At 44.0% G+C, this 18,434-nt stretch overlaps 1 protein-coding gene across 1 annotated transcript; it reads right to left on the reverse strand.

Moving 5' to 3' along the window:
- Positions 1-496: 496 nt before the first annotated feature.
- Positions 497-4,975, reverse strand: LOC306796316 (coronin-2A-like; the record flags this gene model as incomplete). Its single annotated transcript, XM_079295178.1, has 13 exons — positions 497-562; positions 655-723; positions 821-988; positions 1,699-1,859; positions 1,943-2,033; positions 2,111-2,226; positions 2,753-2,849; positions 3,048-3,152; positions 3,232-3,348; positions 3,418-3,618; positions 3,877-4,026; positions 4,118-4,234; positions 4,775-4,975. 13 exons carry the CDS (start codon positions 4,973-4,975, stop codon positions 497-499), a joined length of 1,659 nt encoding a protein of 552 aa, XP_079151304.1.
- Between the last annotated feature and the right edge of the window lie 13,459 nt (positions 4,976-18,434).

The following is an 18,434-nucleotide window of genomic DNA, read 5'->3' on the forward strand; positions in this document are numbered from 1 at the left end:
AGGAAAAAAGGGGAGTAGAAAAAAGTGCTTCTGCAACAGCAACGGGCCTCAAGAAGAACTAGTCACACAAAGATTAGCTCTGAAACAGCACGCACGAGAGATTTAAGAGAACGTTTCACACTTTACAGTTTTTGTTTTATTATTTTTCTCGCGTTCCGGTGGTGCAGATTGAAGAAATCCGGTCGCTTCAGTCTTTTGTTCTCCTCCAGTTTACCTGCTCTGACCAGGTGAGCCATGCAACATTCCCATTAATCTTGCATCATGATGCAGATGTTATTATTATAAATATATGAATTACTAATTCATTGGTCGCCGAGAATTTGCCTGAGCTAATGGCTATCCATGTTTAAAGAAATGAAGGGTAAAACTAACTAAAAGTGCAAACACAAACAGTATAAGTACATCATGATGTCAGCTGTTTCCTTTATTGGTGGAAATGTTGAGTAGTTTGATTGGTTCAGCTTTAAAACAGCAGCGTGAGAGCTGATTGGTTGACTCAGAAGGTTGCCCTCATGTTGTTCCTGGTGTTTTTGATGTCCAGCTCCAGCTGAGTGATCCTCACCTGCACAACAGAAACAATCACTGTAATAGTCATACGTTTAAATCGTGTTGGTGTTTGGCCTTTGATTTTTGCGTGTGTGTTTGAATACTAACATCTTTGGCATTGAGTTGTTCTCTCAGGCCTCTGATCTCGTCTTGCTGTCTGTAAAATGCCTGCAGAAGCTGAAATTAGAGAAACAAGTCTCTTGGCAGGAAGAGGAGAAACTCCAACCTCAACATTTGCACACTCAGTATTCTCACGTGCATATCCGAGCCTCACCTCGCTCTCAGTTGTGGGCGGCGGCCTCTCTGCAGGTTCACAGCAGTGCGGCGTGCAGCAGTACGTCCACAGCGGGATCTGGGTCTCATCTGGCTGCCACCCCGACAGATCGCTCATCTCCCTGGGGTACTTGGCGTCCTGGTAGGCCAGCTGCTCCTCGAGGAAGGCCTCAAGAGACGGGATCAGCTGGTTTATACAACAGCAACAAAACAGAGCTGGACAGAACTTTGTGACAAGTTGCGTTTACTGTAAACAATAGCTACAAGAAGTCTTTCATTTGATGACAGAATTGCTTTTCGCCAGATGTTAAACTTTGCAGCAGTTCTACTTTGGGCATGCCACTTGTATTTAACACATTTTACACTGAGCTCAAAACTGGGTTTTCAAAAAGCTCAATATTTACCAAACTACCTACGTTGCAACCCTCAACTATGTTCACCAGCTTTAGGTAGTGACCGAAAAAATTAGATTGCGATGCATTTGAACTTCGGGTGTTGAAACGACCAGTGATTTACGAAGGGAGTCCCTGTGGAAAAAACAAGTACAACCTCAAGTACTTTATACACATACTGTTTTTGCTTGACCTGTTTTTCAAATTCGTGGCGATTTCTTACTTGCTGGCGCACGTTGGTTGCATGAGAACTTATGTCAGACTTTGTATCTGCACTGTGCAGTGAACACAGCTCATTGTGCTGATTATGGCTCGAAGGTCTTGGAATTGAGACCTTGAAGGCGTCACACATGTTGTCCTTCTGGTCTGCCATAAACCAGTTTCCCATCGGAGTGGCAAATCCGCCAGATTTACGATAATCTAAACCGATATGTGACTGTAACTCAGCTGCCAGCTGTTTGACATTCCAGTGCTGACGTGAGTATACCTCTTCCATAATGTCCAGGTTGGGCCCGGTCCCTGCACCGACAGCCAGATCCATCTGGAACCTCAGGGAGCTCAGCTGCCTCACTATCCCTTTCTCAGCCGGGGTTTCTGGGTAAGGGTTGGCTACCCGAGTCCCAGGCTTCAAGGACATCAGCACTGGGCCTGATGGAGATGTGTAAGAGAGGCATGGGTCCATCATATATCTGTCAGCCATTTTGGCTTGAAGACACGAATGCATTACTGACTTCTGTTGATCCCCAACAGCCACTCCTGAGCCGTCATGGCCGCCTGGTTTCCAGCTGTCAGTGGGTACAGATCCTCTTGGAAAATACCCGGCTGGAAGGACGAAGAAAACGCTTGATCATCAGTAAATGCAACAAAATAAGAAAAGTGAGGTAAACGTATTTGCTCACCTCTTTTCGGGGTACGATCATTGACAGTGGTTCCACCAGGTCTTTGATGGCGATCAGACGGTAAAATCTGAAAACTTCACAGGCGCTCACGTCCAGGCCGCGCTTTGGCATCACCCCTGAAGTGATGTAACACATCAAAGGTATGTATACCTTTGTAACGTCTAAAATGACCTGCTCTGTTTTTTTTAGCTAGCTAGAAATAGATTTGGCTCAGCTAGCTACATTTGTTCTCAAATAAGTTAATATTGTCTTTGTTTAAAGTGTAAATGGAGCTCGTTCCAAAATAAATTTGGTTGAGCCGTCTAAGATTTTGTAATGCTCTCCTTCAAAACCCGATCCTCGCATGCAAATTGAGATTTCAAAATTTGAAGTGAAAAGTCATGCCCTCAAATTGAAAAAACACCCTCTTGAAGTTAGGAAAATAAATCTCCATACGTGTGAACCACAGAGCTTATTTCAGGCATCTTTGCAAAAGTCCAATCAAACAAGCCATCGACTTTGAGACAAGCGAACAAGAAGGGAAAAAATGCTGACTCATCTCAGGGTATTGGGGCTCAATCCTGCAGCACTCTATTGGTTGGTAGGTAATAGTAATGCATGGAGACAAAATAGAAAAAAATGTTCTGCAAGTGTTGAGCTCACCAAGTCCTTTCTGTGGCAGCAGAGACCTGTACTCCATCAGGAAGCTGATGTAAGGTTTCTCAGCGCTCAGCTCGTAGTACCGGATGTTCCCGTCACCCTAAATCAAGGCATCAGTTTTGTCTGGCACATTCGATACGAGCGGATTTAGGCAACTTCGGATCGGTAACATTTTTTGCATCAACAACTAAACTGAAATGCAAACAAGAGATATATGGTGACGTTTTATAAGGCGCAATCCCAACCAACTGTAGGAAATAAATCCAAGAATTGTGTGTGTGTGTGTGTGTTGTCTGACCTTTCCTGCTAAGTAGAGCATGTGTGTGTCTGGGTCGTAGAACGGGAAGAGGACTCCAGCAGATCCATCCAAATCTTCTTCATACAGCGGCTCAGATAAATCGTCCTGCACACAAAAAACAATCATTAAATCTATTCAAATAATCAATCACTCGGTTAGCTGTAGAAGTGTGTTTGTGTCTTACAGGGTCCCAGAGGACGATCTGTCTGTGGTTCCAGGGTGAGCTGCCGGTCGACAGAAGCATCTTCAAACCTCTGATGTATAAAACTTTGCTGGATCTGTGAGACTTGCTGCTGGACACCTGCAGGAACGTTAAAAAGTTTCCGTTTTTTACACCTTCAGTTGAAATGAATGCCTCAAAAACACACACCTGTAGGATCCGTCCTGTCCGTGGGTCCAGGACTCGAACCCGTCTGTCTTTGGACGTGACCGCCAGCCTGCTGCCGTCACTGTTGAAGCTGACAGACAGCAGCAGCGTATCGGATGGGTAGCGGTGGTGGATGGGCATCAGAACCACCCGGACCGGGTACCTGATCACCGCACCTACCTGGGACACATCCCAGAGGAGGACCTGGGGCAAAAAGAGAGACAACGTCAGGGCTGTTTCTCTCGGTGAGTTCACCTCGACCTGAAAATATTTTACATTGATATGATAAAAAAGTACAACACAATAATAGTCAGGATTTACTACTTTAAAACGGATTATAATTCCTAATCACAAAAAGAACTACAAGAACAAAAGTGCCGATTTGTACGTTGCTTTGGACCAAATCAAATGTCAGAGTAACGACTTTGACTGAGGCCGCCACTGACCAATGAGGATCCTCACCTTGTAGTCGTAGGCGGAGCTTAGCAGCAGGTTCTCAGCTGTCGGATGCCACTCAATAAGCGCCACCCTCCTGGAGTGACCAATCAGAGTCTTCCTGGCCTTGGTGAGGTTCTGCTGGACGCCACAGACCGGGATATCCCAGATCTTCGCCTACACACAGACAGTACTGCGTTGTGTTTACTATACTTCTGGGGACATTTCGTCATGAATGTAAAGAAAAAGGACAGGACATTGTGCTTACAGTGCAATCCTCTGAGCACGAGGCGATGCAGTGATCGTCAAACGGGTTCCACTTGACGTCCAGGACCCTCCCACTGTGACCGCACACCCTCGGGTGCTGAGGGTCCACCCTGCCTGTCTGAGAGAACAGCGCTGTCTGTCAATTAGGTCAAACAATTAGGTCAAAGCTAACCAATATCTCAAACTATTCATCCTTTTATCACGTGATGAAACACTAATGGACGGTTACAATATGAAGAGCTCAATGACTTTGGTCTTAAAAGCACACATTTGTCAGTTGTCTTTAGAATTTTTGAAAACAAGTTTTTCATTCCACAGTTGTTCGTATTTTTTGTAGGTAATGCAACAAAAAAGGAAAAATGCCAAGGTGGTTTAGTCACTGTATTAGCGTATTTTACGGCGCTGTGTCAGCCATTTTTTGGTAAGATCCTGTTGGATGCATCGCACCTGGTCGCTACGCTTGACGTCCATAAACGACGTTTATAAACTATGGCGGACGAAAGGCTTTTATTATACATTTCTTTCTGTTTGTTTTATCCATTTATTTATTGAGTCATTTGTTTAAAATGGCAGGTTTCGTCCTTCATACCAAACGGTCTCATGCTTTTCAGTGTTTATGGCGTTCAACAGGAGGAGGTGACCACGAAGGACTACACACATGATGGAGGGGCAGGACTAAAAAGGACCCGCCCCCGGCGCACTCCGTCACCACGGCGATGAAGCAGGGATTGGCTGAGCAGCAGTGGTTGTCGTGGACGCTGCGCGTGATCGGCACCCCGTCGTAGCCGCGCTCCTTAGTGGACGGCTTCCCGAAGACGTGACGAAACTTTGAGCAGCGGAAAGACGAACGCCACGACATCTGCAGGACGGCAAGTTCAACGGTTTTAAAACTTTATCAGCAGTTTAAACATCAACAACATGTGGCTACAGCAACTTTCATTAGTGTGTGTGTGTGTGTGTGTGTGTGTCCTTCGTGATCTCATAATAGTGTTGTGGAACCTCTTATCTGGCCTCATCAATGATGCAATCAGCTGTCATTACTGGCTTTCATAATCTTATCAATAATTAAACAATTTCTTTAATAACTGAACGTCTTAATCACACACACACACACACACACACACACACACACACACACACACACACACACACACACACACACACACACGCACACAAGACTTGAGTGATAAATCCTTGGTCCAGAACAGTTTCTTCATGTTATTAAAGATTCATCAGTTACATACAGACTCCCTGTTGTTACAAACTCCTCCTGACCTTTGACCTTTATGTGGCTAGAAGAGATCAGCTTACTGTGGAGCGAGGAGGGAAGAGGAGGAAGGAGAAGGAGGTGGAGGACTTCAGATGAACATTGTCAGATCATCGTCCAGCTGCATGGATGAATAGTATTAGTGGTGTCGTGTCTGTACATTTACTGAAGATCTGGACACATTTGAGGTACTTTACTTGAGTATTTACATTTCCTGCTACTTCACTATATCTCAGTGGTACATATACAGCGCTATATTTACTAGGCAGGTACTGTTACTGGTTACTTTTCCAATTAAGATCATGCAGCAATAAAAGGTGGTACAGTCATAAAATATAATACAATTATAATAGTTGTTTACAACTGTTTTGTCTTGTGATCTCTGACAAAAGAAATCAATCACCATCAAAGAGATATTTCTGCTCTGAACGTCTCCATTGATTTCATCTTTGAATCAGATTAAATAAAAGTAATGTTGTGTTCGGGTGAGGAGATCGATACCACACACTGGTGTCTGTGTGCTAAATATGAAGCCTCAGCCAGCAGCAGGCTAACTTAGCTTAGCATAAAGACATGTAACAGTGGGAAACAGCTAGCCTGGCTCCGTCCAAAAGATCACTCATTAGAATGTTATATGCTCTTCTTTCTTTCTTTCATCCGTACATAAACATCCTCTCATCTTTCTCTCCGCTAGAAAACAAAATTAGCAGATTTTCCAAATTGTCAAACTATTCCTTTACTTTAGCCCCTTGAACGCTCCAAAAGACCGTCCGGGTTGCATTCACGTTCACAGACAATGAAAAACACGGAACAAACATCGCCAACGTCCTGACGGCTGCAGCTCTGCAAGTTGTACGGTCGTTCAGCATCTGTGATATTTCTCACGTTGTCCAAATCAATTCTTCCTTCACGTCCTGGTTTAAGGGGCTGAACGTCAACCTCAACAGTTCCATGATCTCTCCACTCTTAACTTCATATCATAGAAACAAAAGGATGTTTCTTACCTCTGGTAGTCATCTGAGTTCTCTTCCTGCAAACACACTTGCTGCTGCTGTTAATAACTTTATGATTAGGACTGTTATTATGATGCTAGTACGGAAAGAACTGTTCAATCGGCTGCTGACTGTAAAAGTACAAGTGCTGACTTCTGACGTGTGTGTGTGTGTGTGTGTGTGTGTGTGTGTGTGTGTGTGTGTGTGTGTGTGTGTGTGATCCATGACGTCTCACCTCTCCTTCCACATTAGCAGAGCCGTTTATGCACGGCTGCACGTGCACAAACGGCTCTCTACATCCGATACTGCTGCGCACACACACACACACACACACACACAGAACCAGTGCCCAACTAAGACGACAGTAAAACTCATTATCATAAATCTGTTGTACTTCATGTGAAGTATTTCATCTTCCAGAAAGTTTCGTCATTTCGTCAGTTATATTTGCAAAAGTCTAAATTTCTTCCAATAGTTTTGATCAACTGTTTCTTCAAGTCTGTATTTGTCATATGCACGACAAATATTATCTCGAGATTTGTATCTGTTGTTCTTCCATCACATGTCTTCTTTCAGACCAATGTTAAGAAAACATCCGAAAATACACATTTCGGTGTTTATTTTACTACTTTGTCTGTTTGCGTCTGTAGATTTCTCCTAAATTCACAAAAGTTACAATTAGATTCGATCTTAAACGGCTTTGACTCTACTGAACCGGCCTTTATCAAAATGATTCATGTTCTGGAAATGTATGCAAATTACATATTATATTATGAGGATTACGCCTCATTTGCATATTTAAATATTTCAGAAAACTTGTAATACAATAAATAACAGTCTTTATCACAAATAACATACATGGAACTGAATGCAAAATATCGTCATTTGGGTTAAGTTAAGTTTGTTTTTTATATGAAATCGTTAGCTTCTTACATAAGAAAAGTAAGGTCAAATAAGTTAACGTTGACTTGGTTTCACACCAGACCTGAACGGCGGTGTCTGCTCAGGAGCCGGAAGTTGAATCTGTTCCTCCTCTGGTGCCACGTTAGCACAACTTAAAGGTTGTCGATTCTCGTCGTCCTGCAGCTCGATGGCTTCACAGCGAACCGTTTGCGGTCAAACCAACAAGGCTTCACTGAAGTCTGGAGGCCAGACGCTGAGGCGCAACACCTTAATGGTGAGGAGATCATACTCATTCACCCCCGCAGCAGGAGAAATTAAGATTTGATACCAAACATGTGTCAGGTACTTTAGTCAGGGAGTCCAAATTGAGTGATGCAATTAGGGAATCCCCACCAAGAGAAAACATGGCGGAGACACTGACGGCGGTTCCTGGTGGCCATAAGAGGAACTGCATCTCAGGAAACCTTGACAGAGATTGTGTTTGGAAGAAAGCTTTTTGTTTTTTTCTTTGAATGTTTTTCCTCATCTGAAGGAAGACAAACCGCACGTAGCTGCCTCTTTCAGACAAAAGCCCCGACCTTTGGGAACCACAGAGCGGGAAGAAAACTTCTCAACCAACCACGAGATCCAGACAGTCAAAAAGCTTCTGCTGGATTTACGTTTCCGTTGTCTACGTCAGGAGGTAGCGGGTCTCCCTCTGCCGTGAGTCCGACTCTTCGTATTGTCAGATCTCTTCGTATTGTCAGATCCTGGCGGGTGGATGCAGCTGGTCAGCGAGGTGGAGATCGCGGGTTTGGCTGCCCGGACCCTCTCGATGGCGGTTGGCGGCGTCCTCTGCGTGGTGTTCCGGTTGCCGTGGTGTTCCGGTTGCCGTAGTGTTCCGGTTGCGAGTGCAGAAAACTCGAGTGTGCCGAGGCTTAGAGTGGGTAGGTATTTATAGGAGCGTGGCCGGAAGTGGGCGAGTGGCTGAGGTGTGGTCCTGCTCCTGAAATTCAGCTAAGTTTTATCTCCAATTGTTTTGTTTGTTTTGTTCCACCGAAAAATTATTTCCCACAATTTAAGCTTCTGCATTTTCCAAATGCACTAGTATTATTCAAACGTATTGTTCAGTTCGTAAGGCTCGTACCAAACGGTTTAATACGAATACGTGTATTATTACACCCCTAGAAACAAATAGCTGTAGCTGTGGCGCCATCATGAGGTTATTAGGAGGTGTTTCAGCTGCAAGACAGCACTGAAGGCCTAGGTATGACATGCGCGGCCCGCCACTGGTACATAGTGTTGCTCCAATGTGACCTTTTGAAAATCCAATAAATGAAAATAATGTTTAAAAGTTCCTTTGGCTTCATTACAAAAAGACAAATAACAAGTAAGTAAAATCAAAGGCAGCAGAAACACTTAAAAATGCACTACAACAGGAACAGGAAGTCAATGATTTGCACATGAAAGGTGATCAATACAACCACATGCTGCTCACACATTGTAAACATTTTTAAACATTCAATATAATGACCAGATTTTCTGGTTAATCTGGAAGATATTTTTCATAACCTGTGCCATATATTTTCACAAAAGGATCAATAAAATTCATCTTGCAGGATTTATTCTTATGTTTGTTTAACAGGGAAAGTAAAAGTGCTGACATTGCCGTTGAGAATTTGACTCTCAAATGAGAACGGAATGCCCCTGCAGGGGTTGATATAGTTTCACATTGAATCAACAGGGGGCGCTGTGGTTACATTTTTATGACACCCTTCTGACAAGGCGTACAGTCATGTCTGATGGCAGCCCTCTTCTCATCAGTTCATCTCTTATCTGGAGAAGAAAAATGCAACAGTGGTGCTGAGATGTGATCACTGCCTTATCAGATTGTTCAGTGTAAAGAGGGAGATCTGTGATTGTTATAATGTGTTTCTGAATCATCGAAAGTCTTCATAGTAAGACCACTACTGTATAATTAAGCCTCCAACTAGCCACAGCAGGTGCAGTTATCTGATGCTTTGACATGCTTTGATTTCAAGATACATAAGAAGAGGCTGACCTGTTGTATGAGGGTACTCCTGATGTCGTCCTCAGACAGTGGAATTGAAGATGAAAGTCTCATTCTCAGAGCTACAACAACTAGAAGCACAGTGTCCAAACATTACAATGCAGGTCAGGGGGGTGCTGAAGCTGAGTAATGCAGCACAGATACATAGTCTTCCATTCTCAGACAACTCATTGTTCCCCCTTAGCTCCCATCCTTAGCTTTGGATATGTTCATTGAGATAATTACAGAATGTGCAACATCACCTTTTGTCACACTCACTTGTGTTTGAAACGTCTGTTAAAGGTGTTGGGGAAGATGTTGTGTCTTGAGGTGTAGTAGATAGTGGTGTAGTTGATGCAGTATAAACATTTGTAGTTGGTTTAGTGCTGGTTGCAGTGAGGGCAGTAGTTGTTGAGGGAATGTTGGCTGTCGTTTGTGCGGCAGTCGTAGCCTGTGTGGTGCTGGTTGCAGTCGTCAAGGGAGTGGGGGCTGTCGTCTGTGCGGCTGCCGTAGCCGTCGTTGTGCTGGTTGCAGTCGTCGAGAGAGTGGGGGCTGTCGTTTGTGCGGCTGTCGTTGACGGTGTAGTGCTGGTCGCGGGAGTGGCGGCTGTCGTTTGTGCGGTTGTCGTAGCCAGTGTGGAGCTGGTTGCAGTCGTCAAGGGAGTTGGGGCTGTCGTTTGTGCGGTTGTCGTAGCCGGTGTCGTACTTGTTGCAGTCGTCGAGGGAGTGGGGGCTGTCGTTTGTGCGGTTGTCGTAGCCGGTGTCGTACTTGTTGCAGTCGTCGAGGGAGTGGGGGCTGTCGTTTGTGCGGGTGTCGTAGCCGGTGTCGTGCTTGATGCAGTCGTCGAGGGAGTGGGGGCTGTCGTTTGTGCGGGTGTCGTAGCCGGTGTCGTGCTTGATGCAGTCGTCGAGGGAGTGGGGGCTGTCGTTTGTGCGGCTGTCGTACCCGGTGTCGTGCTGGTTGCGGTTGTCGAGGGAGTGGGGTCTGTTGCCTGTGCGGCTGTCGTAGCCGGTGTGGTGCTGGTTGCAGTCGTCGAGAGAGTGGTGGCTGTCGTTTGTGCGGCTGTCGTAGCCGGGGTGGTGCTTGTTGCAGACGTCGAGGGAGTGGGGGCTGTCGTTTGTGCGGCTGTCGTACCCGGTGTCGTGCTGGTTGCGGTTGTCGAGGGAGTGGGAGCTGTCGTCTGTGCGGCTGTCATAGCCGGTGTGGTGCTGGTTGCATTGGTCAAGGTATTGGGGGCTGTCGTTTGTGCGGGTGTCGTAGCCGGTGTCGTGCTTGATGCAGTCGTCGAGGGAGTGGGGGCTGTCGTTTGTGCGGGTGTCGTAGCCGGTGTCGTGCTTGTTGCAGTCGTCGAGGGAGTGGGGGCTGTCGTTTGTGCGGGTGTCGTAGCCGGTGTCGTGCTTGATGCAGTCGTCGAGGGAGTGGGGGCTGTCATTTGTGCGGGTGTCGTAGCCGGTGTCGTGCTTGATGCAGTCGTCGAGGGAGTGGGGGCTGTCGTTTGTGCGGGTGTCGTAGCCGGTGTCGTGCTTGTTGCAGTCGTCGAGGGATTGGGGGCTGTCATTTGTGCGGCTGTCGTCGCCAGTGTGGTGCTGGTTGCGGTCATCGAGGGTGTGGGGGCTGTCGTTTGTGCGGGTGTCGTAGCCGGTGTCGTGCTTGATGCAGTCGTCGAGGGAGTGGGGGCTGTCATTTGTGCGGGTGTCGTAGCCGGTGTCGTGCTTGATGCAGTCGTCGAGGGAGTGGGGGCTGTCGTTTGTGCGGGTGTCGTAGCCGGTGTCGTGCTTGTTGCAGTCGTCGAGGGAGTGGGGGCTGTCGTTTGTGCGGGTGTCGTAGCCGGTGTCGTGCTTGTTTCAGTTGTCGAGGGAGTGGGGGCTGTCGTTTGTGCGGCTGTCGTAGCCGGTGTGGTGCTGGTTGCGGTTGTTGAGGTAGTGGGGGCTGTCGTCTGTGCTGCTGCCATAGCCGGTGTGGTCCCGGTTGCAGTCGTCGAGGGAGTGGGAACTGTTGTCTCTGCGGCTGTCGTAGCTGGTGTAGTGCTGGTTGCAGTCGTCGAAGGAGTTGGGCCGTTCGTTTGTGCGGCTATCGTAGCCGGTGTGGTGCTGGTTGCATTGGTCGAGGTATTGGGGGCTGTCGTTTGTGCGGCTGTCGTAGCCGGTGTCGTGCTGGTTCCGGTCGTCGAGGGACTGGGGGCCGTCGTTTGTGCGACTGTCGTAGCAGGTGTAGTGCTGGTTGCAGTCGTCGAGGGAGTGGGGGCTGTCGTCTGTGCAGTTGTCGTAGCCGGTGTAGTGCTGGATGTTTCAGTTGGTAGGGATGTTGTCGATGGAGTAGTTGTTGGAGCTGGTGTGGTTGTTGTCGTGATGATAGTTGTTGTCACCGGTGTAGTTAGTAGACGATTGGTTGTGGTTGTCATTGGGTCTGTAAAAAGAAGTGTATATAAAAGATTACAAATTAACTTTATTAATCCAGCGACATAAAGAACAAGAAGTTCCACTCACCGATTCCAATACTCACAATGACACATCGGAGCTCAGAGTGATACTTGACTGAACTGAGGAGATAAATCAGTACGATTTTTTTAGATATTAAAAGGTACAGTCTTTCTTGCCATATCTCTCCTTCATATTAAAGGAATAGAGAGAACTGCTTCTGAAACACACTGCGTCGCATCTGATGGAATCACAAGTATTGTCTGCAGTGGCTGTGCTTCACCTAGTGGAGGCTAACTATCACAAACGTCAGTCAGATAAGTGTCTTTCATTCCTTCAAACACCTTGTTGAAAAGGTCGACGTTGTTATGTGTTTATATCCAAAAACTTGTGTATGTCCAAGTCCTTCATAATGTTTTAAAGTATGTGGGTTTCTCCTTTTCTTTTGGAAATTCATCTCTACTCCAGTTCTGCAAACTATTGGCGAGTTGGTTTGTGTTCAATGCAAAAGTGTTTGTCGCAAAGTGACTCGTATTGTGAATGAGCTGTGCACATGTCCAAAGAATGCTCCTAAAACCAGAATAATATCAACATATCACACGTCTTAGACAGATAATGTTCCATTTGGAATAAGACCTAATTCAGAATATCCAATCGGAATATGATGTTTCCATGAACCACATCAGATTTGGAAAATTGTCATATTCTGAGTAATAGTTGTATATGAGTGTTCATGTAAACAGAGTCAGTGTTAAAGGGAAATGTTCATGGGACAAGTGACTGACTTCAAAGCTGCCTGGAAGCTGAAACAGATGGGGTGGCTTTCTCCATCTTCGTTTTCAGACGGCGTCCATCTCAGGATGTACTCTCCTACTCCTGCTACTACTCCTACTCTAATCTGGTTGACGTTGTGCGACCCGCTGAACAGCAGCTCGGAAATCCTTTTAACAAACAGAAGAAAAAAAGTATTTGGCACGTTAAGATAACCTTTCCAAAAACCACCACACAAACAAATTGTCTTCCGTGACGGCATGCTGGAAATCCTCACCTGGCACCTTCTTCCTTTTTCTTTCAAATGTTTCCTCAATGGCAAATATTTCACTGCTGGCTGATGTTTATAACAGTCACACTTGTTGCATTTAGGTCTTGGACGTTTTTCATATTTTTTTTGGCTTTAAATGCAAACTGCATTGTTATATTTGATAAAGTTAGTTGGTTTTTACACTCATCAATCCTGTCCAATGCATCAGTGTTGATAGAACACAACAGATCAAATTCCTTGTACACCTGAATTCCCAGCAACCATTGACTAATGTACTCATGTGGACAAGTTTTTCTTGTCTCACCAGAGAACATTCTGCAGCATTAATCTTCTTTGAATTTTATGTTTGACTTACGTGGAGACATTTGCCTCAGCAATGATTCTGATATCCAGGGACTGATCAACAGGCGTGTACAGCCAAGCTCTGTTTGCTGGGGTTGGAGGCAGGAACTTGGGCAGATAGACACCCTCTGTGCAGGACGGCACCACAGGATCCACTGGAACAACAAAGACAAGCAAGACTTTTTCTAAGGATGGAAATACCGGTCGGTTCGTCCATCCATCGGTCGGTCCACCACTTTGGTTTGGACTAGAATATCTCGGCAACTGTTTGATTGCCATAAAATGCTTTACAGACATTCATGTTGCCCAGAGGATGAACCCGAATGACTTTAATGACTCAAGAGTTTCACTTGCTCTATGAAAGATCGTCACATCTACTATATCGACTGGAACAAACTTGCTTGCTGGAATCTTACATTGAGCTTAATGTTAGAGACACCAAACTAGCAATTGACCCTTCCATAGACTCTCATGCAATTGTTTCAGATTTTCTTCTTTTTCAGGCTGGTTTAGTGGATTTGGAGCTAGTTATGGTTAAATGTATATATGTATATGTATATATATATATATATATATATATGTATATATATGTATATATATATATGTATATATATATATATATATATGTATATATATATGTATATATATATGTATATATATATATATATATATGTGTATATATATATATATATATGTATATATATATATATATATGTATGTATATATATATATATATATATGATTCTAAAACATTACCTTTCTACCTCAAGATCTGTGGAGCTAACATTAGCAGAGTATGTTAGCACATCATTAACTAACGTTAGCACTTCTATGCTACGCTGAAGGTACTGAATGTATACACATGGTGCTGTTGCTTTTCAATGATTGTTACAGTGAATAAAGACCTACCCGGCTTTACAGGAACAGTGAATTTTAATAATGAATTCAGACAATTTTATTCAGTTTGTACAATATTTAACATTTGCCAACTCCGGCTTTTATTTTGACTTAAAAAGTAGACTAGAAAAAGTTTATCTTGCAAATGAATGTTGAGGTTGTTACCTTTACTGTAACTTAGGCAGTGTAAGAATGTTTACAATAGTAACAAGCGCTAGCTAGCAGAGGAAGCATCCAATCCATCATCAACATTATTGAAACAAAATCGTCAATGTTAAGTGTATATTTATCCAGGTTCCATATAGTCCTGGCTGCCAAAACAAGAAATATTACCTTTCAAAATAAACTGGACAGGCAGTTTGCTGATAGCGACGTTTTCATTTAAGATCGTCTTAGACCCGTTGTCTTGAGTCAAGGTGATGGTCTGCCTGGTAAAGTCCTCCATCACCAGCTGGACAGCGTACGAACCTTCGTCACCGCTAGTAGTGGGGCTGAATGACAGGGTGCAGGACTGCAAGAGGACAAAAAGGGACATGAGGTCAAAATAACGTATTTTATGTCAGTTAATGAAATACCCAACGTGTACATTTCATTTGGAACAAAATATCTTTGCTTGTTTTATTCGTTTGGTCTTTTTGGTCAAAGTGAGCCGAAACCAGAGGTGAATGTAACTAAGTACATTTACTCAAGAACTGATATTCTTCAGATAAATAAACTCTTTAAAAAGCTTCTTAGATCAGCTGGAAAATGCATCGTCACAAAGCAGTATGTTCTTTTTGGAGATAAGTGGTTCTCACAGGACAGCGAGCTACAAACATATGATGATATTTTACTTGTAGTATTATCACAGTGTCATTAAGTACTTTTACTGCAGTAAAGGATCTGATTCTGGGTTATGATTGGACTATAATGGTGCGATTATAAAGTATCAGTGTCTGTGTTCACTCACCGAGGAGAGGCTGAGAACGGAGGGCGGTGTGCAGACGTCACACTCTGCTGCCGCTGTGTTTCCATATCTGCATTTGATCTCGTCACCGTCGGGGTCGAACGCCAACAGGTGGAAATCTCTCCGACAGTTTGAAGGAACTCTGATGGAGAGAAACATTTCCATGTAAAGCGTGAGCCAGGAAGCCAATCACTGCTGATGATTCACTTTTGTCTCGACAAAGGTATCTCTTCAATGTCAGAAGACAATCTAGTGACTGTCTTTCTGTTGGAATTAGATACTTCATGTAACCTGACTCACTTCTTCCTCAACGTTTGTACCATGAACTAACTTTACTGCAGATGTCTTTAAGAACTTAAGCTTGAATCTGAGCCTGAACACAAGTCAGCAGATTTCATCCTTTCAGCTCTTTTTAAGTATTTTTTTATCTTTCGGTTTAAAAGTTTAAATTGAGTGAAACAAATAAAATAAACCAAATTCACATATTTCTTCCTCTTCTATTCTTTAAAAAATGTGTCGTGAGGTCTTGTGACACATTCAAATTTAAAAACATTAAAGTGTATAATCACCTCAGAACTGGCACGATGGTGGTCTGGGGGGACCCGTTGGCTCGGCCGGTGTCCGACCGGTTCCTCAGCTCCACCAAAGTCTCAGCTTTCCAACTTATGACATTGTTTTTGTTACTGATCCAGTTGCCACCGCTCAACCTTCAGGGGTAGTTATGAAAAAGTAATTTTTACCTCCTAATATAAAGTGTGCTAATAAATCATTAGTTCACATGATACCAGAGCAGCAGCACTGACAGTTAAAAATGTTTCAATCGTATCGTTGGGATGCCACAAATATGAGGAAATGAACACTCAAGGAAACCACCATCACAGCAAAATGTTAACTTTGCTAAACTTTTCAAAACATTTCAGTGTCACCTGAAAGAAAAAAAACGGATTATCATTATTTTAAGAAAGTAACAGATAATCTGAATATTTTGAGAAATAAAATAGACGAGGAAATGTGTCTGTCTCCTCCTAAATGACTGACAGAGCGCCCCTACAACTATCATACTGTGTGATACACATGGCAAATTACATAAATGCAGAATTGTTTATTTACTGAGGTCCTCAATGAACCATGTCACTGATTGGAGTCATATTTCCTGGAAAGCTCTTGCACATCTTTTCCAGTGTTTTGGGCCAAGTTTCCTATTTCTAGCTTGCTCCTGCTCAAAGGTGGAACACAAATCAAAATAAGCCTACAGGCTTTAACGCTGATAATTAAAACCAACTCAATCTGATTGATACTGCATTAGAATAGAAACATGTGTCACAGACTTTAGTTTGCACTTCCTGTTTTAGTTTGTGCATCTTGTGTCCTGCGTTGGTTTGACTTCCTGTCTTGTGGGATTTTTCCCTCCTTTTTTTCTGTGTATCACCTGTATTTAATTGGCCTCCTTTTGTTGCCATTGTCTCAACTACCAATCAGCGTCCAGCCTGCCTTAATGTCTGCACACCTGTGTCTAGTTGTCTGGTTCCTTTCTTGTGTGTTTCCAGTCGTGTCTTTTGTCTGTTGTTTGTCAGTTTGTCTGTAATTGTATGTGGTTTGGCGACTTCCTTGCCCACATCCTTCATGCCTTAAATCATTGAGCTCCACAGGTCACCGCGTCTTGTCAGTGTTTGGGTCCTTCATCACTAATATATTTTTCAGCAAAAGCTTCTTTTCTTTCCAGGGCCTCAAAATATTGATCCATTTCATATTTTGCATCATCATGGTGCACTCACTGCAGCTGCAATGGAGCGTTGGCGACAAACTGCCGAGTCATGATTCCCTCTCTCTGACACCACTCTCCGCTGAGCTCCTGGTCCACGATATTCAGCACTACAGAAATCTCGGTCCCACAGTTCCCGAAGCAGGTCCACGAGTCGATTTGTGTGCAAGTGTTGAAGCTCAGCTTATAGTGGAAGACCACCTGTAGTGTCACAGTGGAGACGAGTCAAAGAAAACATCTTACTGTGAAGACAGACACGGGACAGAGGCCAGGTTGGTTGGTACGCGGTTCATTTCTGGTCCTCTAAAGGTCAATCTTTGCTTTTTTTGACCTGCACTCATCTAAGATGTTAAAACATCTGAAAATCACTAACTTTTGGGGGGATTTTATTCAGGTAGGTTTAGAAAAATATTATCTCTTGACCCAGAAGTGTCATTCCTGAATTAAGCAAGTTTCGTGACAAAAACCATCAACGTTGACTTCTCGTTGCACATTGGGAACAAACATCGGTCTCCTGGTAGAAAGATCAGTTTGTTCGAGCCGTTAACCCCCCCCCCCCCCCCCCCCCTCTCTCGTGCCCGGTGTGTGATTTAGCGGTCTTTATACTTTCTTGTTTATAACATACACAATACATGTTGTGGGGTATTGTAGTAAGAACGTAGAAAAGTATGAAAGCATAAAAGTATAGCTATTATAACCTGTAACCCTTTTGATTTAAAAGTATAACCAGCACAACATATAGCTTGTTTAGACTTTTTATAACATCATAATGTGAATTGTTTTATTTTATGATAGCTGTGATTTAACATATAAACTGTTTAGAGTTAGACACTTTGTTTAAAATAGTCACTAGAGCCTTACAGTGCTTCTGGTTCTAGCAGGATCAAACCAGTTACCAACAGTTACATTCTGTGTCAGCCTAAGAAAGAGGAGGACTCATGTGTGTGTGACACTTGAAATGAAGGAGGTGCCGGCCTTAGATCAGCATAAAAAGCTACAGAAAAACTGTGAGATTGGGGCTTCTCCCCACTCCAACTAGAGAATGGGATAGACTTCCAACCCCCTCAGAGATGGCCAGAATAAGACCCCTTTAGTTACCCAAAATAAGACCCCTTAGTTACCCAAAATAGGACCCCTTTAGTTACCCAAAGTAAGACCCTTTTTCTGTCTGACCCACTTAGAGGAGGACAGAGCTGACTGAGAGCCTGCACTGACAAGCGCAGAGCAGAGAGAAGAGAGGGGGGGGGGGGGAGAATAGCCAGTGAGTGACTGAAGAATACCTCATTACAAAATCAGCGAAGGCTGACAAAGAGGAATGCTAGAATTAGTTCTTGTAGCCACTGTAACTGTTTCATTGAATTGAAATTGTTTTATGTGGATCTTGTGTGAAAACATTAAATAAAAACACAGCCTTACATTTAGTAAGTGTCTGAAGCAAAACAAAGTATTCTGGTCCTTCAGAACAATGTAGCCCTCTTCCCCTGTCCGTTAATGGTGCGATAGGATGTGACGACTGAAACATGCAGAGGAGCTTAAGGTGAGTTCTCTGGGTGAAGACTTGGCAGTGTTAGTCATACATGGTGAGAATGTTCACAATAGGCAATAGTAAAGTAGACGATGTACATAACTATTACATGCAGGGTGTTAGGGTTACATCCCATTGAGAGCGCCGAGGGCATTAGCCCTAAAAGACTTTCAAGAAGACAATTAATTCCGAAATC

This window comes from Melanostigma gelatinosum (assembly GCF_949748355.1).
Source record: "Melanostigma gelatinosum genome assembly, chromosome: 23".
Lineage (NCBI taxonomy): Eukaryota > Metazoa > Chordata > Actinopteri > Perciformes > Zoarcidae > Melanostigma > Melanostigma gelatinosum.